Source organism: Ictalurus furcatus, chromosome 22 (assembly GCF_023375685.1).
Source record: "Ictalurus furcatus strain D&B chromosome 22, Billie_1.0, whole genome shotgun sequence".
In the NCBI taxonomy this organism is placed as follows: Eukaryota; Metazoa; Chordata; class Actinopteri; order Siluriformes; family Ictaluridae; genus Ictalurus; species Ictalurus furcatus.
The window spans coordinates 3,155,259-3,179,106 of NC_071276.1; the positions used below are offsets into that span (position 1 = coordinate 3,155,259).

The following is a 23,848-nucleotide window of genomic DNA, read 5'->3' on the forward strand; positions in this document are numbered from 1 at the left end:
TTAAAATGCAAATCAATTTATAACATTTTTGATGTGCGTTTTTCTGGATTTTTTTGTTGTTATTCTGTCTCTCACTGTTCAAATAAATCTACCATTAAAGTTATAGACTGATCATTTCTTTGTCAGTGGGTAAACATACAAAATCAGCAGGGGATCAAATACTTTTTTCCCTCACTGTATATATCAATAAATATATAAATATCAGCGGTCCAAGAACTGATCACTGAGGGACGCCTAATTTTTAAGATACAGTAGGCGACTTATAATCCTGCATAGAAATGTAGAACTGTCTATCCGTGAGATAAGAAGTAAGCCAGGAAAGAGCAGCACCCGTGACACCAAGACACCAAGAGACAGAAGAGAAGCAAGTCATGACAGACAGTATGAAAAGCGGAACTAAGATCACTGGTTATTTATCCAAAGAAGATTTGCTTTGAGAGGATTCTAACAGATCTATTCGAATAACCCTACGTATATTTCCTTATGCACGAACGATTCTTGTTTTGACAAATCACCAGCCCTGAAGAGAGGCCACAGTGAGCTCGCTCAAGCTAGACTGAAGAATTACTTCTGCAGCATGCAGATAGTACAGGCCATGACACGAACAACACAAATCCATGCCTCCGTCTTGCCACGTGTCCGCTGACGGTGTAACGATGCAGGAAAATAACACGTTACGCCACACAACAATTGAGCATCATTTGAACGCTACTGTGTTTGGGACTATGTACATCCCTTTATGCCACTTAACACCAATTGACCATCATTTGACTGCCACAGTGTCAGGGACCATGTGCGTCCCTTTACAGCCTGTGAACCTGTTTTAAATGGATTCTTCCAGCAGCATCGCATCACAAGCTGATCTACAAATAATGCCAGTTTATTATAATGACCAGCAATCCACAGATCTTAACCCAATGTGGCACCTTTGGGGAACCGTAGAATAGATGGTTCAGAGCATAAAAGCATAAGGACGTTTTCTAGCACTCTGGTGTGTCTGTGCCATAAAATTGTAGGTCTGGGGTGCAACGATTATGGCACATTTGTTGGTTTGGTCTGCGTGTTAAACACGAGTCCAAAAAAAAAAAAAAAACCCTCATTACACTCGTTTTCTGTTCCTTTGTTCCCCATCTCAGTGTTGCATACAGGCTAATGCATACTTACAGGCTAGCACTGTGCAATCGACTGGGGGGGAAAAAAAACCTCAAGAAGCATAATGTATATTCTGAATGCCGAGTGTTCCAGAAGAGATGAAAAAACCGTATACTACTTCTGAGAAATAAATCACACAGAAAAAGAATGACCAGTATACTCGACAGCTATGGAAAGATGAGGCAATTGTATTACTGAGATTAGTTTACGTGGTGCGTCCATCACAGAGGTCCCTGTGGTAAGTGACACATTCAATCGACTACATTAATATAAACCTGATTTGCCTACAGTCAGAGCTGCTGTTAGAGCAAATGATTCATCACCTACTGACCAGTCAGAATCAAGAATTCATCAGCACTTTAGGAGAGAAAGCGTATTAACAACCTGCACTGTCCACTGACATATGAATAAGCCAATGACACCAACTGAATATACTTTCGGTGTATTGGTGCAGCCTTTCTTGTGTAGACACTTTCGGCCGACTCCGAGATGAGGCAGAATCTAATCTACAGGTGCACACAGCTTCACTAAATGATAGATAAATGAGGCCCAATGTGAAAAATGAAATCTGAACACATTTTTCTTCTGCAACGTGAGAGAATCCTAGTGAAGCAGCATAATTTGGCAGTAGAAAAGTAGGTGTTCCGTAACAAACATAGAGTCGGAGCCAGACGCTAGCCTGCAGTCAATCACCGGTGCGCTAATTAGAGGAGGCGGATGAAATCCGGCTATTGCAGGAAGATGTAAATTGTGTCCCAGGAGCGAGGCTGTATGTATTTGAACTGGAAGGGAGATAGTGACTCGAATGCCGAGCTCACCCAGACAACCCCCCCCCCCTCCCTTCCCCTCCCCCCAAGCAAAAATGTGTATTTGCTGATTGGTTATTATTATCATTTTTAGCTCATCAACAACTTTCACAGTAACGTAGCCTGAAATCCGAGGCACTTTAGAGAATCTGCTGAACTTTAGTGGTTACTGACAAAGACGAATTTTGTCTTTGAAACGTGACCCTTGCACATTTGAATGAGGACATGATAGAGCGAGGCAAGCTTGTCGACTTCAGGTTGTCTTTAAACCCCAACCTGAGTGGAATTAAAATACTCATGGCCGACTCTATTCTGAGTGAAATAGACGCTGCATGCATGACGCTGCCTTGTTCATTTAGTCCTAATGCATTTGTAGGCACGGCAATGCTTCATTTATTTTATGCATTTGAAAGAATTCCTTTCATGCATTTTTTATGAAGAAAGTCCACACACACACACACACACACACACACACACACACACACACACACTGTGTTAACCATACAACTCAATACAATAGTCACGGAACATCTTTGTATCTACTTCATACTTTAAAAAAGGATGATCCAATGCCATATTACACTATAGCTGCAATCCAGTTTGAATTATTCAACACAATGGCATATATATATATATATATATATATATATATATATATATAACAAAAACTCACTTGTTTGCCGGTTTCAAGAGTTTATCTTTTCCCCATTACTCCCACACATCATCGCACCACTAAAGTACAACGCAGTGTGTAGTTCGCAGCCGTTATGTTACTCGAACACACACGCTCGTGGTGCTGACCTGAAAGGCGTGAGGCGTGTCGTCGACGCAGTACACCCGCAGACCGTAGCTCATAGAGGACTGTGAGCTGCCAAACACAGCCACCTTCAGCCTCTTGGTGGCGCTGTCGCTCAGCGGTTCACCCACGAGGGCGTACGAGCCCGGCTCGCTCAGCAGCAGGTGGCACCTTCCAGAGTCCAGGAGGCAGTAGCAGGAAGTCGAATCGTCCTCTGCCGACATCACTTCCTGCGGATGGAGAAAGAAGGTTTAGTGCAGGCACGTGCAGACAATAACACCTTTAGTAAGGTATGTATTAAAGTTTACTGTAAGTACGCTAATGTATACTTGGAGAGAATTGCCCTGTGTGTTAAGTACAAATATTGGTATTTATACTTGCGGAAATGTTTCATATGTCTAAGTGTATATATGACGATACAAATGCTACACAGTCTTGTGTTGAATATATTAGCATTTGTGATTACACTCCAGGAGAATTCACTAGTTTACTTTTGACATGCTAGCATGTGTGAATATACTCGAAAATGACAATAGTTTACCTTTTATTTCTAACCTGAATAGAAATACACTAGTCTTTTGATTTCACTTTTGATAAAAGAGTAGAGACTGGTGTACATCTAAGGGAAATGCACCAGTCTACGCTTGATGCGTTTCGAAAGTTCGACAAACTTGCATTTGCAGTTATTCTATCTACTACCTATTATACGATATACTAATTATACTATTATAGACGATCATTTTTAAGTATGCTTAAGAAGTACACCAGCTTACAATCGATATACTAGCCTTCCAAGTGTAATTAAGAAGTACACTAGCTTACTTTTGATATATTTACACTTATATACTCAAAATAGTAAACTAGCATATGTTAGACATACTTGCATTTATAATTAATATGCTAGTTTACTTTTGATAGAGATTTAAGTAAAAAATACACTAACTTTAGAAATTCTTCCGTTTCCTATGTCAACTTGAATAGAAGTGCACTAGTGTACTTTTCTGTTCTAGCTTTTGTAATTGCACTCAAAGAGAAGTGCATTAGTTAAATTTTTTTCTAAGTATACTCGAAAAGACATACTAGCTTTTGTTTGACATATTAGCATATGCGTTTACACCTGATCGACACCAGTTTACTTTGATATACTAGCATTTCTAAGCGTGCCTGAGGTGAAGTACACTAGACTACTTTTGATATACTATCATATCTACGTGTACTTGAGAATTACTCTAGTTTACCATTTAAAATACCAGCATTACCTGAAGATAGGTACACTATTTTATGTTTAATGTACTAGCATTTCTAAGTATACTCAAAGAAACACACACTAGCTTATGCCTGGTACGGCTTGATTCTAGAATTTTTAAGTATTCTTGTGAAGTACACTAGGGTACAATCGATAAACAAGCATTTTCTAAGCATATCTGAGAAGTACACTTGTTTACTTTTGATATACTTGAATTTTAATTCTAATGTTTAATATACTAGCGTTTCGGAGTATATTGAAGGTAAGTACAAAATAGTATGTTGAATATACTAGCGTTTTTACGTATGCTTGATGAGAACTAGACTAGCTTACAACTTCAATACTAGCATTCATAGGTATACTTCAGTAATACACTAGTTTATTTATAGATATACCTGCATTTCTAAGAACACTTAAAGAAAATGTTTGATTTTGCTGCAGCCTTTTTCAAAATTGCCCAAATCTATGGTCATTTGGAAAAATTGCAAGCTCCTGGAGGGACCGGCTTAATGCACTTACAGTATACTTCTAATGTAATTTTGTTGTTGTTGCTAAGGAAAAATACCACTTGTAGCATGACTTAAACCCCGCCTCTAATTTAGCACTGCCACTTATTTACTCATCTTACGTTCTCATCTAGCATGCACAGCTGTTTATGAAGCTGTTTATGATGGATATACGTGTGCAAAATGGCGATAAGACGTTAATTCTGAGGCGTGCCCTGAAAGCAATTTATTGACTCCATCTGCTGAGATGCCTTCTTCTATTTTCCCCTTTTAAATATGAAAGCTTTGTCCAGCTGCTAGACACACTCGCTCTGTTAGAATGAATCGCTTCAGCAAAGCCAAAGTCATGTCTGTAGAGAATAACAGGGCTATGATTGTGTCTAGCGCGAGCAGAGGCGTGTACATACAGCGATACGGCTTCTTCAAAGCCGTGTCTTTAGTCTGAATGCAGACTACAAGTGTACAGTGAAGTGAGGACGAAGGACTCGACCTGAGCCGGGATGAAAAGATGATGTATAAAGTGTGAATGGAGGTGAAGAGCAAGCTGTTGACAGAGGTGAACTGACACCACTGCCGGCTCTCCGGGCCTTCCCAGAGAAGGTCATTGATTCGTTCTCACTATGCTGACGTTGACGGATCCAAGTCGATTTGCTTCTAAAACTGGAATGTTTGTTAGAACGCTACTGAGGATTGATTCAATGTGCGGAAACAATTTTAGGTCTTAATTCTAATATATATATATTGTATATAGAAATAAATATATATATTGTATATAGAAATAAATAAATAAATAAATAAATAAATAAATATATATATATCAGAGGTGTGAGATCTTGTTAACCATTCGATTTAGCACTGACTGAGTGACTAGGTCAGGAGTGACACCCTGTACACGGTTCTTTCTCAGACTGCTTCACAGCACCAATATTTTCAGCTCGTTTTCCTCGGTGGAGTTGGATCGATAGCAGCTGTGTTTGATGGCACTTTGGCCCGGAGGTCTTCTCCGTTTGACAGTTCTTTTGGCCTCCCCGTTATTACGTGGCAAAATTGTCTTGCTTTTGTTGTTTCCTGTACCGTGTTCTCACACGTCACCACCTTGTTCTACTCTTGCTGCATTCAGAAAGCCTCAGCTTATTCCCCCGCTACATGCTCCACGCTAGCCTCGCACAGCAGGGTGGAATAGTTAAAAGCTTAATAGTAGCGGCATACGGTAATAGTAATGAACATGCAACAAAATGTGGCGCTGCAATCTGACTTGAAATCCGAATATTTATGCCTTTTATTTGAATTTGTAAGTGAAGTTTGTAGAATTAGATCAAACTGAAACTGTTTTCCACGAATTCAGGTCTAAATTTCGAAACGCTTCATCCGGAGGCTTAGGCAAAGCAAAACAGCACAGATTCAATCGGCACCATTCCAGCCAGTGAGCCAATAACGTAATGTTTTAAATTCGAAATGGATCCGTCCGTCTATGTTGCGCTCATCATTTTCATCAGAGTCATCGGATGTGTATCAGCACTCAGCTAGTAGCTAGGGTAAGATCCACTGTACCACCAAAAACTTTTATATTTAGATTTACTTCAACTGATCATTATTATAAAAAGTGAATTTGAAGCCTAATTTGCTAAAAAAAAAAAAAAAAAACACAAACAAACAAAAAAAAACACTACATCTAAGTAATATAGGTTTTATAGTGAGTTAAGATTTTAGGTTTGATCATGCTGCGAATCAAGAACTACGTAATCTGACTAGCGTATAGCGAAGTCCTCTGGCTAAATTCTAGCTAAATTCTCTTGCTAGTTAATAGCTAAATAATTCTGACTAGTTTTAGCAAGTCATTGCTAATTTAGAGACAATAATTTTCACAATAATATACTAAAATCCTCGTACTACTTTAGTTACATTCTCTGGTGTGTTTATAGACAAATTCTCTGAGTAGTTTAGAGACAAGTTCTATACATTTAAGTTCTCTTACCAGTTTACAGCTACGTTCTCTATAGCTAAGCTAGCTGACTACTTTAAATGCAAGTTCTCCGACTAGTTTAGAGCTACATTTTCTGACTAGTTTGGTCTCTGACTAGTTTGGAGCCAAGTTCCCAGACTGGTTCAAAGCTAGTTATTCTGCTAGTTGTGATAAATTGAGCAGTTAGAGAACTTGGACTCGATTCCCTCCAGTAAATTCCCTCTACTGTTATTGTGCCCTTGAGAAATGACCCTAAAGTTCTCTCTCCACTGGCCTCTGTGAGACACTCTGGCTTGACATTACATAACAGAACCTCTATCTCAATTTTTCTTCATCTATTTGACAGGAAACAAGCGCTCTGCTTTGTGAACTGGAGATGTACACACATTTCTTTTTGCAGTGTTTTGTTTAAAAAGATAACCTGAACCGCGCGCGGCGCGAGAGGTGGGATGATACATCAAAGACAGCCACTCTGCTCGCCAATCTGAATTTCAAATGAAGCCGAGGTTGAGAGAGGAGAGAGGGGAAGAAGATGCCTCGTACCTCCCACTCGTCGTCCTTCGTTTTCTTCTTCAGGCGAACGCTCCAGTTCTCGCCAATGACCTCGGCACAGTGGGCTATCGTCATGGCAACAGGGGAGGTCAGACTGAGACCTGGGGGGCCGTACGTGACCTCTGGCCCCAGCAGGATTTCGCATCTCTCTAACGATGGTGCGCTGCAGATATGAAAAATGACAAGGCAAAAGTTTCACACACACACAAAAAAAAAATCCGTAAAGCCAAGGTTCAGCATTGCTAAAATATTCCGCAGAGATCATCATTATATTCAGATCATTATAAAGTGAAATAAAAGTTCTAAAAATGCCCCATGTTTATAAATCTGAAACAAATCACTAGTGTTTATGGCTGTCCCATCTGCTCTATGTCTATCAGGAGGTTCATCAAGCACGAGAAGGGATTTTCATCATCTATTTCTATTAATCCCTGTATATTGGGGGAAAATGACTGTTATAAAACATAAATATAAATCCAGGTCATTGCGGCATCCTTTGCTATACAGTGTGCCTAACCAGAGGGTTAAACGGAGCATTAACATTCGAGTTTTGCAGACGATTTTTACGATTTCACATCCGCCCATCTGGCTGGATTTAACAATCAGGTAACGTAAAACAAATCAAACGCGCACCACAAGGACTGTTCTTGTGCGAACACACCGCATGTTCCTGCACAAACAATTACCCCAACTGCCAAGTTAGCAGTCTTGGAAATCATTAAAGGAAGCATGTTTTTGCCGAGAGGCCCATAATTCTGCAGAAAGGGAAAAGAAAAAAAAAAACTAAAAAGCTGCTGATTCTCGAAGGGCACCTGGGAGCAAGTCATTTACTGGCTGCTGCATATTCATAAGACTCTGTGTATAATTTCCAGCCTATTATCATCACTTTCCATCTTTTCCTTGTGACGGTGCATGAAACATGACACAAAGCCCATTAAGGAACGACGAAGTTAACGAAGGCTCACGTCCGTCATAAAAGTTCGGAACAAAGGGAATGTGAGGAGATCTCGTAGTAGTCTTAGTCAACTGCAGATCTTTCTCATTTTTTTTTTTTTTATTTAAAGAAAAACGGATTTTGTCTTGTTTATATTACAATTACAGTTAATTAAAGGGTGCATGAAGCAAGTTTTCAAATGGACACTTTGAAAATGTTCGAAAGAAAAAGTATGCCAAGTAATTAACATTGGATTTTTTCCCCCCCAATTTTTAAAAAAAATTAATATCCTCTATGACCTCTGTTAACAAGAAACTATTTGGCAAGGCAAACATCCATTAAATATCTGAATTTATATAATATCTTAGTAGCACTAACTTTCTGAGTTCTCTAGGTTGTATCTCAAGCATAAAAGGCTTTTCAGAACTTATTGCTGAAATGAAATTCAATGAGGGAACAAGGACCATAACTGTCAATCAGCCTATTCATCTGTGCCCACTCACTCATATTAACAATTTCATACTTCATGCATGATGGCTTCCGGAAGAAACCGTTCATTATTTCAGGTGGTTTTTTTATTTATTTTTATTTAAAATTTTTTTTTTTTTTAAACCTTTATGCAATCATTGAGAGCTCCTGAGACACGATGGCACTTCACATGTCCTCGTTCAATGCGACTGTCATCGGGTTAAGGACCAGAGAGGCCAAGGCGAACTTGTCAATGCACTTGGAGAGATGTATGAATAATAACTTTATTTACAGCTTCAGACACCCCTACAATTGATCCTTCTCCTACTTTCTGCTATTTACCAACCAATTCTCCCCAGTTATATGACAGGGACCTACTGGGAAGGGTGAAGGTTGGTGAACACATGCTTACTTCACTCACGTGAAGCCAGCCAACAGCGTCTTTATGAACTGCAGCACAGGGCAGTGTAACACACTCAGAGGAAAGCACAATCTACTGTCTTCTGCATATATGAGGTTACAGGTGCCCACAATTGGCTAGTATCACTGTATTTGGCAGGAGAGAGAGAGAGAGAGAGAGCGAGTGAGAGAGAGAATATGCCCCTCCCACTCAGACAGAACAGCCAATTTTGCTCCAGTTTTGGCCACGGATACATGTGGCATCGTCGGGATTTGAAATCGTGATCTATGGTCGATAGCGTGAACCAAACAGTCGTTCGCTCATTTCTCGGTCTCATTTGTTAATGAGACAAAAATTACATGACAGGAAAACTTGCTGACTATTTCAAAACTCTGACACTGGAGACTCCTTCCAAAAACGCTGAATACACTCGATGAGCATGAGCTGTTCCTGTAGAAACGATAACGTGTTAGAACGAGTGCATTAATATAAACCTGTACTTTGAATTATACTCTCAACTCTCTTTAAGATAAATGCAATTAATCAATACCTTCTGACCAATCAGATCACTCTAAATAATCCAAACTTTCAAAAATAAACGGCCTTAATTGATAAGAAAATGTACCCATTATTGGAAAACAACTCACCGTCCAAAAGATTAGTGACAGTAACCCGAGACCTGAGTCATAAATTCTTCCTCAGTGAAACACCAACGATGAGGCCATCTTGAATTCCTGAACCGTTTAACAAGCTTTTTTTAAACCACACAGTCATAATTAGTGTTTAATATCTGAACGAAACCTCCTGCATCTGTAACACGAGCCAAAATCTAGATTGTCGTACGCACCTGTGAGACAGGACGACAAAGCATCTAAAGCGCCTCATCATCTTTCCTCGACGCGATTCTATTCCACATTACTGTCAAGGGGCTGTTGCTGGAGCTAGCCAGGTCCGTAATGAGGTGCATTATTCAAAGTGACGGATGATTCATCCCTGTGAGACTTAACGAGGAATGAAAGGGAGCCATTAGTGGCCACGCTGCTCCTGACGGGGTCTCGGATTTAATGGATATCTGATAGAGTGGAGGTGTGGGTTTTAATACGGCAAACAACCTCTCACATTCTGATACATATGTTTAATATTGCAACGGCTGATGACTTGACTCGCGGGTTTTGTAAAATCCTTGTAATGACACGTAATACGGAGGAGCCCTCGAGGAAAAACAAACAAACAAACAAACAAACAAACAGGCAAACCGATGAAATAAAATGATGACATGGAATAAAAGCTTGGCGATGGAGTATAATCTTATTTCTGATGGGCTTAAAATATCTTGGAGGGAAGTCACCTTTCTGGTGGCAGCTGTGATCGATTGTGTTTGGTGGATTTTAATGGATTCCTATTATGCTACAGAGAGAAGGTGCATTCGATGTGCACTAACTGACTGTGGGAGAGGAAAATTCAATTCTCCACTGCTCCCTCCTGGCCAAAGAAGGGTTTGAGTGACAGCTTCATGGATGACGGCTTCAGAGGAGGAGAAAAGAAAGAGAGAGAGAGCGAGAGAGAGAGAGAGAGAGAGAGAGAGAGAGAGAGAGAGAGAGATGCTCGCTCTCACTACAGGTGAGAACAGAATCACAAAAAGTGACAGATCAGGGACAGGAAACGATTGGGCAAATCCCAATCCTCCAGCACCATGCTTACAGTAAGTCTGAGTTCACTACTGAGCAGTTATTATTGTGCCCTTTTCGTAAAATCTTATTACAAAAAAATATTAGCCTGCACTAATTTAAACAGAATCACAAAGACCAATTTGGCAATTCCCAACACCTGAACCCGTACAACACCTCAGCAACATCACTCGAGTTCATAATGGGTTTCAACCAAGACGCCCTGTGGAACTTTCTGGAAAGCTTTCGATCTAACGTGCCCGAGCAAGCAAGCGAACACTCTTCCAAAACAACGTCTTTCCCAAATCAGAGAACTGTTGTTTATTGTTGACACCAGTAGCCCCCTAATCACATTTCAGTCAGAGTCACTTCACTGTTGGGTTTGGTACATTCCAGAAAGATCCGGATAGTTCGCTAGACATGCTATCAGAATCTACTATAAAAAAAAAAAAATCATAAAAAAATAAACATCTGCAGTGAACGTACAAAATGAACCTAATATATGAACTTAACAGAAATTATTTCTATTCGTTTCTCCATCCAAAATGAATAGTTGAAGATTGAGAGTTGAAAAACATCGCCTGGTCTTTTCCCGATCTATAACCATCGAGTTTTGGTGCCCACTGTAGCTGCAGATTCCTGTTTTAGGGCTGAGTGGATCTTGCGTGAGTGGTCTTCTGCTGCTGAAGCCCATCCGCCTCAAGGTTTTGACGTATTGCACATTCTGAAATGCTTTTCTGCTCACCACGGTTGTAAAGAGTGGTTATTTGAATCACAATAGCCAGTACTGGAAATAATATAGAGGTTAGCCACGTTTTAAAAATGCTAGAACCTGTGATTAAGATCACCATATATATATTCGTTCAGTAAAGTCTGTAGTTTCTATAGTCTTTTCCCAGGATGTCACACAGATATGTAGGTACGCGTTTATCCGTTATGATTAGTTTCGTATTCAAACGCAGTTTAATTATTGTGAAAACTACTAGGTTTGTACTTGGTCCCACAGTACAACAGTTAATGGAAATATTTAGCTATTACGTAACAGCTGGCACAAATGTTCCAGTTGGAACTGCAAGTGTTACAAAACGTAGACTGGAGGCGGATGCAGGTGCAGGTCACAGTCTTTATTAGACACAAAACTCACGATTCAAGTAAACGCGGTCTTCACCGGAAACGAGAACATTCGAGGCATAGAAAACAAACGAGACTACTGATCCAAACAATACTAACCAGGATCAACTAAAGACACCATATAATACTGAGCCCCGTGCTCAGTCACCCAGGCATTTAAATAAAGGACATGATTAACTCAAAGCATGGACACCTGGGGCAAATTAAAGTCACTTAATACGAAATGTTCAATCCGGAAGCGAGCGAACAAAACAATGTCACGTGACTCGTCAGGAGCCGAGCCAGTGCCCTCTGCTGGCCGTGGCGTAACAGCAAGTAAAAAAGTGACTAATGTAAAGTGGAACTCGTTGCTAATATCAATATTTGAATGCAGCGTAAGAATTAACAAAGGCAACCATGAATGAACGCCATTCTTTGTTTATGTTTAATTGCACCTTAAAATGATGTACATGTATACCCGTATCACCAGAGGTGATGTTTGCATTGATCAAGCAAAAGAGACACCTCTTTATTTCACATCTTTATGCCGTTGCAGAGGTCTAAATGGCTTATAAGGTCATACCTTCTCCATTCCTGACTTTTCTGCAATGCGCCGTCTCTCTCGGCTAATAGAAAGCTCGGTCTACGTCCGTGTGCACAATGACTCGGAACACTCCCGTTTTGCATCCGCTCACCGTAATTGCTTCACGTCGGCCCCTTGTTCCCTTTTAAGGCTGCATACAAGAGTGAGCAATGACAGGCAGGCTGGTTCTCCTTCAGCGGAGATGAGACGAGGCCGTCACGGGGTCGTTACTCTGCTTAATGCGGGAATAAAGGAACTTCATGTACTATGAATTACGCTTTCCATGGCAGAAACGGAGAAAGGATTGGTGAAGCGATACGATTATCCCCCCCGACTTTATTAAACTTTATATGTTTGGATGTATTGTTCAAATGAAAATATAAATAAATAAATCAGGGTTATACAGGGTTATGGAGGACGTGAGTGACAGGGTGAAGTTTTAACCATGACACTATGGTCCGTGTTGGTGTTAATCATCATTGACAGGATGCTCGTCCGCATTCAGAGTCGATTTAACTTCCAAAGCTATGTCAAAATAAGTTACAAGTAAAAATTCGTCAATAAGTTACGCCTAGATCGCTGCCTGCTGATTTGAACACTATAATACAGTAGATTTATACACCACCCCACTCACAAACACGTTATTAACGCTGTGCTGTTTCATGTCTTGCTCCGTAATCCTCCTCAACATTTCACCGGACTCTGCATGCGTATACGGATTAAAGGAAATGAAAATTTAACTCGACTTAAACCCCTGTGCCGTTTAACTTCATCTGACTTTAAAGCATTTCGGGAGGACAGGCTTCTAATTCGAGACCCGTTTTAAATATCCTTTCCCGTGTGACGAGCTTCGGTGGCAGGAGGCGGCTGCGCTGTGTTTTGATCCTTGCGCTAAAGTCATTTAAGCCAATTAAAGGAGGGAACATGCAAAAACACACGCGCCTCCAGAAGGCACTTGTGACTCGACTTGCGAGGGCGGAGGGGGAAAACGATCTTCTCGCAAGGCTCACGCCGAGAGACTGCGGCTTGGAGAGGCGCACGCTCGCACCATCTGTCGTGCATTTGTGATCGCGAGAATGAAGAGAACCCGAGGAAGAAGAAAGGGAGATTGAAGACACAAGGTCAGGAAGACTGGGGACGATCTCACAGGATCCGGATGTAGGATTTTCCCTATAATGCGGCCTGAACTGTAACGATCCTGCTGTCTGGTGTTCTTTTGTCCTTCACATGACATCACTGTCTGTTTCAGTATTACATTTTATTTCAATGGGCGAGGACACAGGACAGGAATTTAATTCAGGTGGCGGTTAATTTCACCGCAAACCTTGAAAATGCGAACCAATAGAAAACACAGTTGCTATGCACATTCAGGTATACGGTTATTGCCGAAAACTCATCCACCGATCCAAAACAGTGTCGGGATACGCCGAAAAGTGTCAGAGTCAGAGTCAGTGTCAATTCCGTGTCAGTGAGATGCCGAAAACATCCTACCCTGGTGCCTGGAGGCATTCTTCGCTGTACACTATCATGCAAAAGTACAAGGAACTATAGTTTTATTTCAGTTAAATTTAACGCAAAACATCTGACACAATATATATTTTGACATCCAATCAGCTACTTGTTGCTCTAATGATTACAAAGCTACTCCCAATTTTGAATTTATTGCATTCTCAATATCGCATCATCACATTATCCAGTCCCACATTTAGCTCCCAGGGATTTTGTGTGTTTTGGAATAATTTGTATCTCATTGGTTACTTGTCTGCCAGAAAAAGGTCATGTGACCTCGTATGACCTTCAGTCAAACACCCTAAAGGAAAAAAAATAAGTCACATACATTTAAATCAATGTATAATCAAAGTCTCATTTTTAGTCACACGATTACGGTAAAAGCTAGACATGTGTTAATCAAGTCTCACACTGATGTGTTAAAACCACGTGGAATTTTCTAGAAGATGAAGAAGAAGAAGAAAAAATCACTCATGTAAAAGGGGGGCAAATTTCATGACAGGAATTTGCGTAATCCCGACAAACTTGTTCTGACCACTTTCGTTTTCCATACTCTGGGCCACTTCTGACCCTATTTGTTTCACGCATGCTTTATGTGAGCATTATTTCCTTCTATTGACTGGTTACACCACTTCCTTTCCACTCTGCCTGCTGGTCTTCACTGGTTGGTCAGGTGACTTATTCTTCTCCACTCTACACATATTAATCTCTGCAATTAAAATGTAATGAAACTTTTTTTTTTCTTCTAATTTGGCATTCTCAGTTGGCTTTTTTTCTTTCTAGTTTAAACGACTTTGATCTACTTGTTGGCATGTTGGTCTATTTCCACGTGTCTCCTACCTACTGATAGCGGTGCAGTGCGAATTTGCCCTCACTTCAGCGCTACCTAAAGAGAACGATGCAGCAGCACTTTAGCGCTACAGTCGATCCAGCTCGAAAAGATCAGCTTCCAAAGTGTCCAATTTCATGCTAATATCGACTGTCAGAGCCCTTTCGTGGATCGCTAACTAGGCGAGAAGAGTATTTGCCGTCGCTCCGTGTCGTATAGCTGTGCTGCATTGTGCGACGTTTGCGTCCAGCATTTGCATCGATGTCTCCGTTCGAATGTTCAAAGGCGGCCATTTCCCAACCTTTTCGCCTCTATCGACCAAGGAGGGTGAAGACACGTATGTGTTTCCTTGGAGACACGTGAAGCCACTGGAGCTTTTCAAAGTGTTGTTCGAGCAAGAGATAATTTTGCTCTCGGACTCCTGGACACGGACGCCGGTGGCATCATCGGAATTTTCTCTGTGGACTGATTAAGCTCTCCCCACCCTACAACATCCCACCCCACCTCATCCCTCTTGTGAGTTTATCTCGCAATTCAAAATTGTTAAGTCTAACCTGTTGTTCTTCTCTTCCTTGTTTTTTTTCTTCGTCCTGGTTTCTAGTAGAATTGTGTTTAATGGATTTTGGAGTGTCCTTTTGGTTGCACCTAACGTCTGCCTGCTCCCTAATGTTTCCCTAATGAAACGTCCTTTACTAAAGGACTGCATTACCTCGAACTGAACCCGAACACATACAGAGCAATACTACACAGAAACAAATGCGATATAGTGTTCATCATATGAGAAACATTAAGACGTATCGGCGTGTCGTTAAATAAGGAAAGAAAATGAAAGAGAAAAGGGAAAAAAAGAAAAGAAAAGAATTGTACAGAACGATGGAGGGATAGTTTTGTTTCACCTGGACTCTCCTTGATCGATGAGCATGTACATTTCCCAGGACGTGTCCTCGGCGATGGCCGCATGAGACACCAGCAGACTGACTCCTGCACAGACAACATGCCAGACATCTGCCGTCAGCTCACGCGTCAGAAACGCGCTCGCCTCTGAAGCGAGCTGATGTAATGAATCACACGGGAATGAAAACGCGTTTCTTTCCGACGTCAAGCTTCTGGATAATAATAACTCTGAATAAACGCATCGCAGTGTAATTGCTCGTATATCAAAAAAAAAAAAAAAAAAAACGTAGTCATGCTCTCGAATTACAGGCTCGGTTACACGCACATGCAATGCCTGCTTTATCATTTCACGTGTACGTGTTAAAAGAATTCTCATTGGCCGTTTTGGAAATATAATTGACTCTGTGTCTGAGTATTTATGTCACATAGTTCTGATTTTTTAAATATATATATTTTTTTTAAATAGCTGGAATAGACAGCATCTCAAGTGGGAATACAAGATCTTTGGTGATTTCTTAGTTATCTCGAAGAATATATAATGAATGCAAGGTTTATTTTTCTGCTCTTGGGTTCACACAGACCGCGCTAAGATCCGACGAGGAAAATGATGTGGTTATTCAGAATAACAAGAGGATTTACTCAGGATTTATTAACATGGAAAGAGTATTCTTGAGCTGCACTCGGAGTGTATTATCTGATGCTGAACTGCGGACCCCTACTCCTCAGTGTTTGCAGGGTTATTTTTTCCCCCATTATAAATATCTCAGACGTGCCAATTCATAAAAATTCGCACGACTCAAAGGTCTATGTTAGGATTTGGAGGCCGGGGTTATTGTCCGCACGTTTTCTTACGACTTATGAGCGTTCAGTGCATCTTACGCCATTTTGTCAGACAGCCACAGATTGGACAAGTCAAATTACAAATCCCTGTATAGTTACTTTTAATGTCGTGGAAGGTCCATGCAGCAGGTTAGTTCCTGTAAATACTGCGCTGTGGTAGAAAACGTGAATGATTAGAGTTAGACGTGCAGCTTTAATTGCGTGTTGGATGGTGAGTGCTCGGGTTAAGATATAAAGAATAAAATGCAGTCACTTCTGAGCCACAGGAACATAAAATGGAGGATCGAGCAGGCTTGAGTGCTTTCAAGGTCATGTCTCTGTGCCGTTAGGGGCGTTCTGTCATCTCCTTGAATAGATAAGAGAGAGCGTAGAGAGAGAGAAGGAGAAGTGCTCTAAAAGACCAATACAAGTGTTAGTTAATTTTCTCAATGTGTCTTTTTACACGTTCACTTTAAAAAAAAAAAAAAAAAAAATCTTTGAACCCTGCGTCATTACAGCTATTTCTTTTTCATTATCCAAAAGTCTGTATGTAGTCGTGCTTTCGCAAATATCCTTGTAGAGTTTAACAACTGGAGTGTTTTCAAACTGCTTCATGACAGTCATTCAAACGCACACACACAAACACATACACACACACACACTGGTGATTTCATTGTGACTCTAAAGAGGACTGAAGTACACTTTAGAAGAGAAAGCAGGCCTGGTGGACTGTTGACCTTTTCGCTCATTAGCCAATGAAAATTGCGATTGTCTCACGGCGCATCACGGCTAATTCGAACACGTCTCATCACGCGTTTCTGCAGCGGATTTGTGCTAATGATGCTCTTTATCATGAGAAAAGGGTCAGGAGTGCTGGGTTAGGGTTGGGGGGGGGGGGGGGTTTATGGGATTTACGTCTGTGTACTGACTAAAAGCATAAAAACATAAACTCAGGCAATTATAACATTCAAAGCTAGAATGAAGCTGTTCTCCCTCAGACTCATTATTAAACGAAGACAGCTATGAGAAAGTAATGTTAACGCTGCAGCTTTAGCGTTTCTTTAAAGATCATCCGAACGTTCTGTTTCTACAAATGATACTGACCTCAGCCGGCTCCTAGGAGTGTCACGGTACAATTCGGCTCCGAACGAATGTCTGCATGTCTGTTTACAAAACTGTACGAGCAGAACTACACAAGTAACAACAACAACAACAACAACAACAACAAAAAGAAGCAAACAAATAAATGAGCAAACAATAAACCAACAAATACGCAAATTTATAAGCAAACAAATAAATAAGCACCAGAAAATTAGCAAATAATTAAAAAAAAAAATGCAACTTTATAAGCAAACGCACAAATACGCAAACAAATAAATAAACAAGTAAGCCAATATGTAAATAAAAAAAACAAACAAGAAAATAAAAAAATAATCAAGCAAGCAAATAAATAAATGCAAAAAATGAAATAAATAAACAACAAATAAGCAAATAAAAAATAATCATCGATAAACAAATAAGCAAATAACAAATAAGCCAACAAATGGGCAAATAAACAGATAAGCAAACACACAAGCATATAAATAAGCAGACAACTAAAAAAAACCCAGTAAACAAATAAATAAATAAGCAACCCAAAAATAAGCAAATAAATAAATAAACAAGCAAACGTGCAAATTTATAAGCCAACCCATGAGTAAGCAAATAAATAAACAAGCAAACAAATAAATAAAAGAGTAAGCAAATAAGTAAATAAACAGACAAACACGTATGCAAATAAATGAATAAGCAAATAAACAAATAAATAAAACGTTTCTCTTAACAAACGGAACCCTGAGCTGCCACTTAATGATGTCCTCTTTGTAAATGTAGAATTTGTGATTAAAGCCGTGACGATGTGCTATCATATCAGATTTCAGATATTTCCCAGCGCCTCTAGGAACCTGTACTGCAGAACACATTCTGAAGAGAACTGAAGAAAGCTCATAGAGACTCAGTGGAGTGGTGTATCTCCACAGCTCTACCTGCATTGGGCATGACGAGTCGTCCTCCCTGGTGTCCGAACACGCCGCTGCTCCTCAGATGAGTCTTGTAGGAGTTGTAGGGTCCGTTGTTGGTGGGCACTGGTGTCGCCAGGCCCTGGGGGTAGGTCTTGGAGTGGTACTCAGCCGTGAAGGAGCTCTGGACTTTAGCTGTGGCGTCAGGCAGCGGGTCGAACAGCTCTTTCCCCACAGGGTCACGGAAGCTGTAGGTCTGCTCAGGCTGGGCGGACGAATTCAGAAGCAGAGGATTGCCTGAGAGAAGAAAGACAGCATTGACTCTCTCTTCTCCAATAATCAGTATAACCAATATCGATGGAAAGAACTAGCACGAGTGAGTGTGCATTTTGCAACAGTGTGCATAAAGCCAAGGCTCAGAGGATCAGATCGACCCGGCTCGTCCAGTCCAGACGGGCTCGAGTCAGAATCCTTTTTTTTTTTTTATACGGGAGTCAGCACACTACAAAATGTTGAGTCGTAAATATATTAAACATGTTGAATATTTATGATCTGAAATCAGACTGTCGATAAATTAGAGGGAGTAAAACTGGATATTTTTAACGATTGAAAATCAGCCCGAGGCTGTGATGACATCAGGCTGCGAGTGCATCAGTCTCGCAATCATTCCTGATTCTTACAAAAACAGACAGACAGTACTCCAAAAACAGACAGACAGTACTCCAAAAACAGACAGACAGTACTCCAAAAACAGACAGACAGACAGACAGTACTCCAAAAACAGCCAGACAGACAGTACACCAAAAACAGACAGACAGACAGACAGTACTCCAAAAACAGACAGACAGTACTCCAAAAACAGCCAGACAGACAGTACAGGAAAAACAGACAGTACACCAAAAACAGACAGACAGTACACCAAAAACAGACAGACAGACAGACAGACAGTACTCCAAAAACAGCCAGACGGACAGTACAGGAAAAACAGACAGTACACCAAAAACAGACAGACAGTGCACCAAAACCAGACAGACAGACAGACAGTACACAAAAACAGACAGTACTCCAAAAACAGCCAGATGGACAGTACAGGAAAAACAGACAGTACACCAAAAACAGACAGACAGTACTCCAAAAACAGCCAGACGGACAGTACAGGAAAAACAGTCTACACCAAAAACAGACAGACAGTGCACAAAAACAAACAGACAGTACAGCAACAACAGACAGACAGTACTCCAAAAACAGACCCACAGTACAGCAACAACAGACCCATAGTACAGCAACAACAGACAGACAGTACAGCAACAACAGACAGACAGTACAGCAACAATAGACAGACAGTACAGCAACAACAGACAGACAGTACACCAAAACAGAGAGATTTCATTTGAAATTGTGTCAAATGAAAAAAAATAATAAAAGGAATGTAAAGCAGTTGAAAACAGTATATAACAGTATTTTTTGTGGGGAAAAAAGTGTCCATAGCTATTATTGCGTAGTGAACATTGGTCTAGACCGGCACTGTATAGGTGAGTGTTATGTTAAAGATATCATATCACGATACATAAAGACATTTCTACGATACATCATATGCATGACGATATTTAGGTTTGCTAACAAACTGTCACCAAAAAAAAGAGGTTTTTTTTAAATGATTTTTTTTTTGTAAATAAACAATTTAACAATATATATAAAGATATATAAATATATATATATATATATATATATATAAATATAAAGATTTGAAATGGTACCAAACGTTAACATCTAATCAGCTGCTTTAAATCAACTTGCGATACCTGCGTTATCGCGGAACAACGTATCGTGACATCAGTGATCATGATATCGTCATTATACCGTCATGATGTCATGACATATACTGCGGAAACTACTGCGGAAATACGGCTGGAGTCAGAGTGTAACTGTAGCATCAGAAAGCAGCGATTACAGGTTTTATCCGTTTGTTTTTTAACTGTGCTATAAATACCTTGGTTTAACACTTGCTGTGGGTGCTAAAGTGAAAAGGTTACTTTAATATTCATTTCATTTTATATGTAAACATGAATAACAAACAACATGTATAAACTAAAGCTTCTGGACCTGCACTCCACAGTTAATATAAAAAAAAAACAAACCCAAAAGCCACCATTTTGTCCTCCGCAAACCGAACCGCTGTGTTTCATTAGCATGCTTTACACGTCACTGCTACTCACAAGTTGTTTTTAATTGCTCGGGCTTTACTTTCTTAGAAATGTTTTTCTCCTCGCTGTTAGCGATGACTCAAATCTCCCGTGGTGTGATATCTTTATCATCTTCCCTTGCCCTAATGCTCCCTCCTTCCCTCCTACCTTTCGTTTTCTTCCTCTTCCTAGGGAGTATCCATTTGAGCTCACTTTGGGTGACCTTCTTGTTTTGAGAAGAGTGACTAAATTGGGATGATCCCAGCATGAGCTCCAGCAGGCGGTGGTCATACTTCACCGTTCCTCCTCCACCTCTGCCAGCTTGCCCCTGTGCCCGGCTCACCCTGTGCCACGTGCCGCACAGACTGTAACCCTCAGCCCAGCTGCCACACAGCAAGAGGCGTGAGGCTAATGGCCCTTATTTTTAGGAAAACCATAAATTACCCCAGGGCGAACTGATCACTGTCACTGACAATTCAGTCACCAAATGCTTTGTGTAACTCGTGCTCTACACACAAGCCAACACTGCTCCAGTCATGTGTAGACACGCTCATTCAATCTTTTGGTGCATGTGATAATGGATCAGATGAATCATTCTCCAAGATGGTGACTCTATGATTAACAGAGGCTACACAGAATTTCTGTTCATGTGGCATAAATACAAGCATGGAGAAAACTAATGACAGAAAAGCGTCCAAATAAATAAATGAAAGAATAAAGACATAAAGAAAATGAATGAGATATATATATTCATATTAATATATTCATATTCTCTGGGGCTTTCGTTGTCCATGCTGCTGCTGTAAGAGTGAAAAGAAGCCGAGATGCCCCTGTGCTGAGACACGCTACACTTGACATGGAACGCCAGAAAAAAGGTCAAGCAGCTATAGAGGAGATGATGTTTGATAGCGTGCGCCTTCTAGTGGCGACTTAATTGGTGAATGGGCTTGTTAGGGTAAATGGGCTGCACTTATATAGCACTTTTATCCAAAGTGCTTTACACTGTTTCTCATTCACACACCCACGGGAGCAGAGCTGCCATGCAAGGCACTAACTTGCCACCGGGAGCAACATGGGGTTCAGTGTCTTGCCCAAGGACACTTCGGTATGTGGAGTCACGTGGGCCGGGAATTGAACCGCCAACCCTATGATTAGTGGACAACCCGCTCTACCACCTGAGCCACAACCGCCTTAGGGTAAGCAACTGAATTCTTGAACTATGAGTATTAAAACAGAAATTCTTCTTGGCATGCATTCCTTACATCAAAACACCCAAACATTCCATTATAACCGTTTAGTTCGACACACATATCATTTTGAGCTCATTTGTATTTCAGGTCATTTCGGTAATTTCATAGAACCTTCAACTGGTTCTGAATCCTTAACACTGTCCAATTCTTATCAAAATTGACAGACAGGTAGAAGACATGGCTATCAGTCAGTGCACCAAATACTGATAGACTCCGCCCTCCCTGGAGAATAGAAATAATTGAATCAAACGGTTCGAATTCAAAACAAGACTCAATAAATCACTGCACTGGAAAATCAAAAGGTGACGCGGTTGAATTTTTCAATTTCATACAAACCAGGTCATAAGAGAATGAACTTTATCCCTGTTCCGAACATATTTTTCATACAAATTTGCAAGTGTGAAATGTAATATGAGATGGAAATGGGTTTTTTTTTTTCTTTTCAAAACAGCACAATGAACACCCACATAGATATGAAGCAAACTTCAGAATCCAGTTGTTCATTTGTTCTATACCACATCATTAGTCTGATTAGTCAAGTGGTGTTGATTCTTGGATGGAAGTTTCTAGAACAGCAGCTCTGACAGGATTGCAGCTGTAATTCAAATCACAGCTTTACATTAATGTGCTCTTTCTAGTACGGCATTACATTATTATGAGTTCTTTATTGTTTCAACCCTTCATCTGATGGAGAACAGGGGAGAGAGAGGAAGATAGAGATCGAGAAGGAAGGAGGAGATTATGTTTAGGATTATCACCTGAGCTGCTTAATGTGAAACATTTTTTTTTTTTTTAAGTGTAAAAAGTTATTAAACCGAAATGAAATGTCAAGGGCTTGCATTGTGGCAGTGCTAGTGCAGTGCTCATCTTAATTGTTTGTATGAGTGACTTCATGCAGTCTGAAAAATGGAAATTTATTTATTTATTTTTTTAACCAAATTAACACACTGACATAAATTTACAGATCTGAAGAAGGACTAAACACTGGTGCATAATTAAACAAGCAAGAAAACAGAAAAGAGTCATACAGTGTGTGACTGCATGTGACTTTTAACACCCGAGCACACTTAGTCCCATCCACATGTGCACCACATAGTTGTGGTGTGGTCCAGGAAGGTCAATGATGGGATGTCTGCCAGTGCAATGCCATTAGAAATAACAGTAGCCTGCTATATAGTAAAGAATGATAGTGTGTGTCTGTGGTCCAGTAGTGAGAATGGCTCTGGCAGGTGCTGTTTTATTATTGCATATTACAACACTTATAATCACACCATCACAAATTACTGAGCTACGCTCACTGATAGGAGATACAAGAATGTTCAAATGGTGTGGATGATGATAAGGAATGACAGTCGTCTGACATTTATGTCAAATGACAGTTGCCTTATAGACTTAAATGATAGTCACTCAATGTAGCTGTACAATAGACTTAAACTGTAGTTTTCCAAAAGGCAGCTTTCACAATCATCCAATAGGCTGAAAGTAGGTTAGAATGATAGTTGCCCCATAGGCAGGACACGACAGTTGCCGATTAGACAGAATGGCTGTTGTGCACTAGACCACTGATAGTCATCAAATAGGCAGGAACGATACTCATCTAATAGGCTTAAACAATAATCTTCCCATAGGCAGGTTTGACTGTCATCCACTTGGTTTAATTGGTAACCATCTAATAGGCTTGAATGACAGTTGTCCGATAGATAAGAGTCACTGTCGTCCAACAGGCTTCGATGACTGTCATCCAATAGGCAGGGAGGAGTGAAGTCCAATAGGCTTCAATGATAGTTGTCCAATCAGTGGGAATGACCATAATCCCACAGGCAGTGATGAGCGACGGAATTGTCCCATAGACGGAAACGAGGAGACCAATAGTCAAGAATGACAGTTGACAAATAGACAGGAATTGCTGTCATACAACAGGTTTAAATGATTTGTCCAGTGCAGGAAGGACAGCCCAGTAGGCAGGAATGGCAGTGGTTTAGCGTGCTTGAATGGCAGTGATACAACAGGCTTAAACAATAATGGTTCAATATAGAGAAATGACACAGGCCCAATAGCCTGGAAAGACAGTCGTCCAATAAACAGGAACGTCAGTGGTCCAGTGGTGGGAATGACAGTGGCAGGAATTACAGTCGTCCAGTGGTGGGAAAAACTGCTGTAATAGACAAGAGTGACATTGAGGGG

At 40.5% G+C, this 23,848-nt stretch overlaps 1 protein-coding gene across 1 annotated transcript in view; it reads right to left on the reverse strand.

The window, feature by feature from the left end:
* Positions 1 to 23,848, reverse strand: part of unc5db (unc-5 netrin receptor Db) — a 147,138-nt gene that overhangs the window by 12,442 nt on the left and 110,848 nt on the right. Inside the window, 4 exon segments of the mRNA XM_053610798.1 lie at positions 2,760 to 2,984; positions 7,013 to 7,184; positions 15,418 to 15,502; positions 18,259 to 18,528. Of these exon segments, the coding sequence (XP_053466773.1) occupies positions 2,760 to 2,984; positions 7,013 to 7,184; positions 15,418 to 15,502; positions 18,259 to 18,528 (752 nt within the window).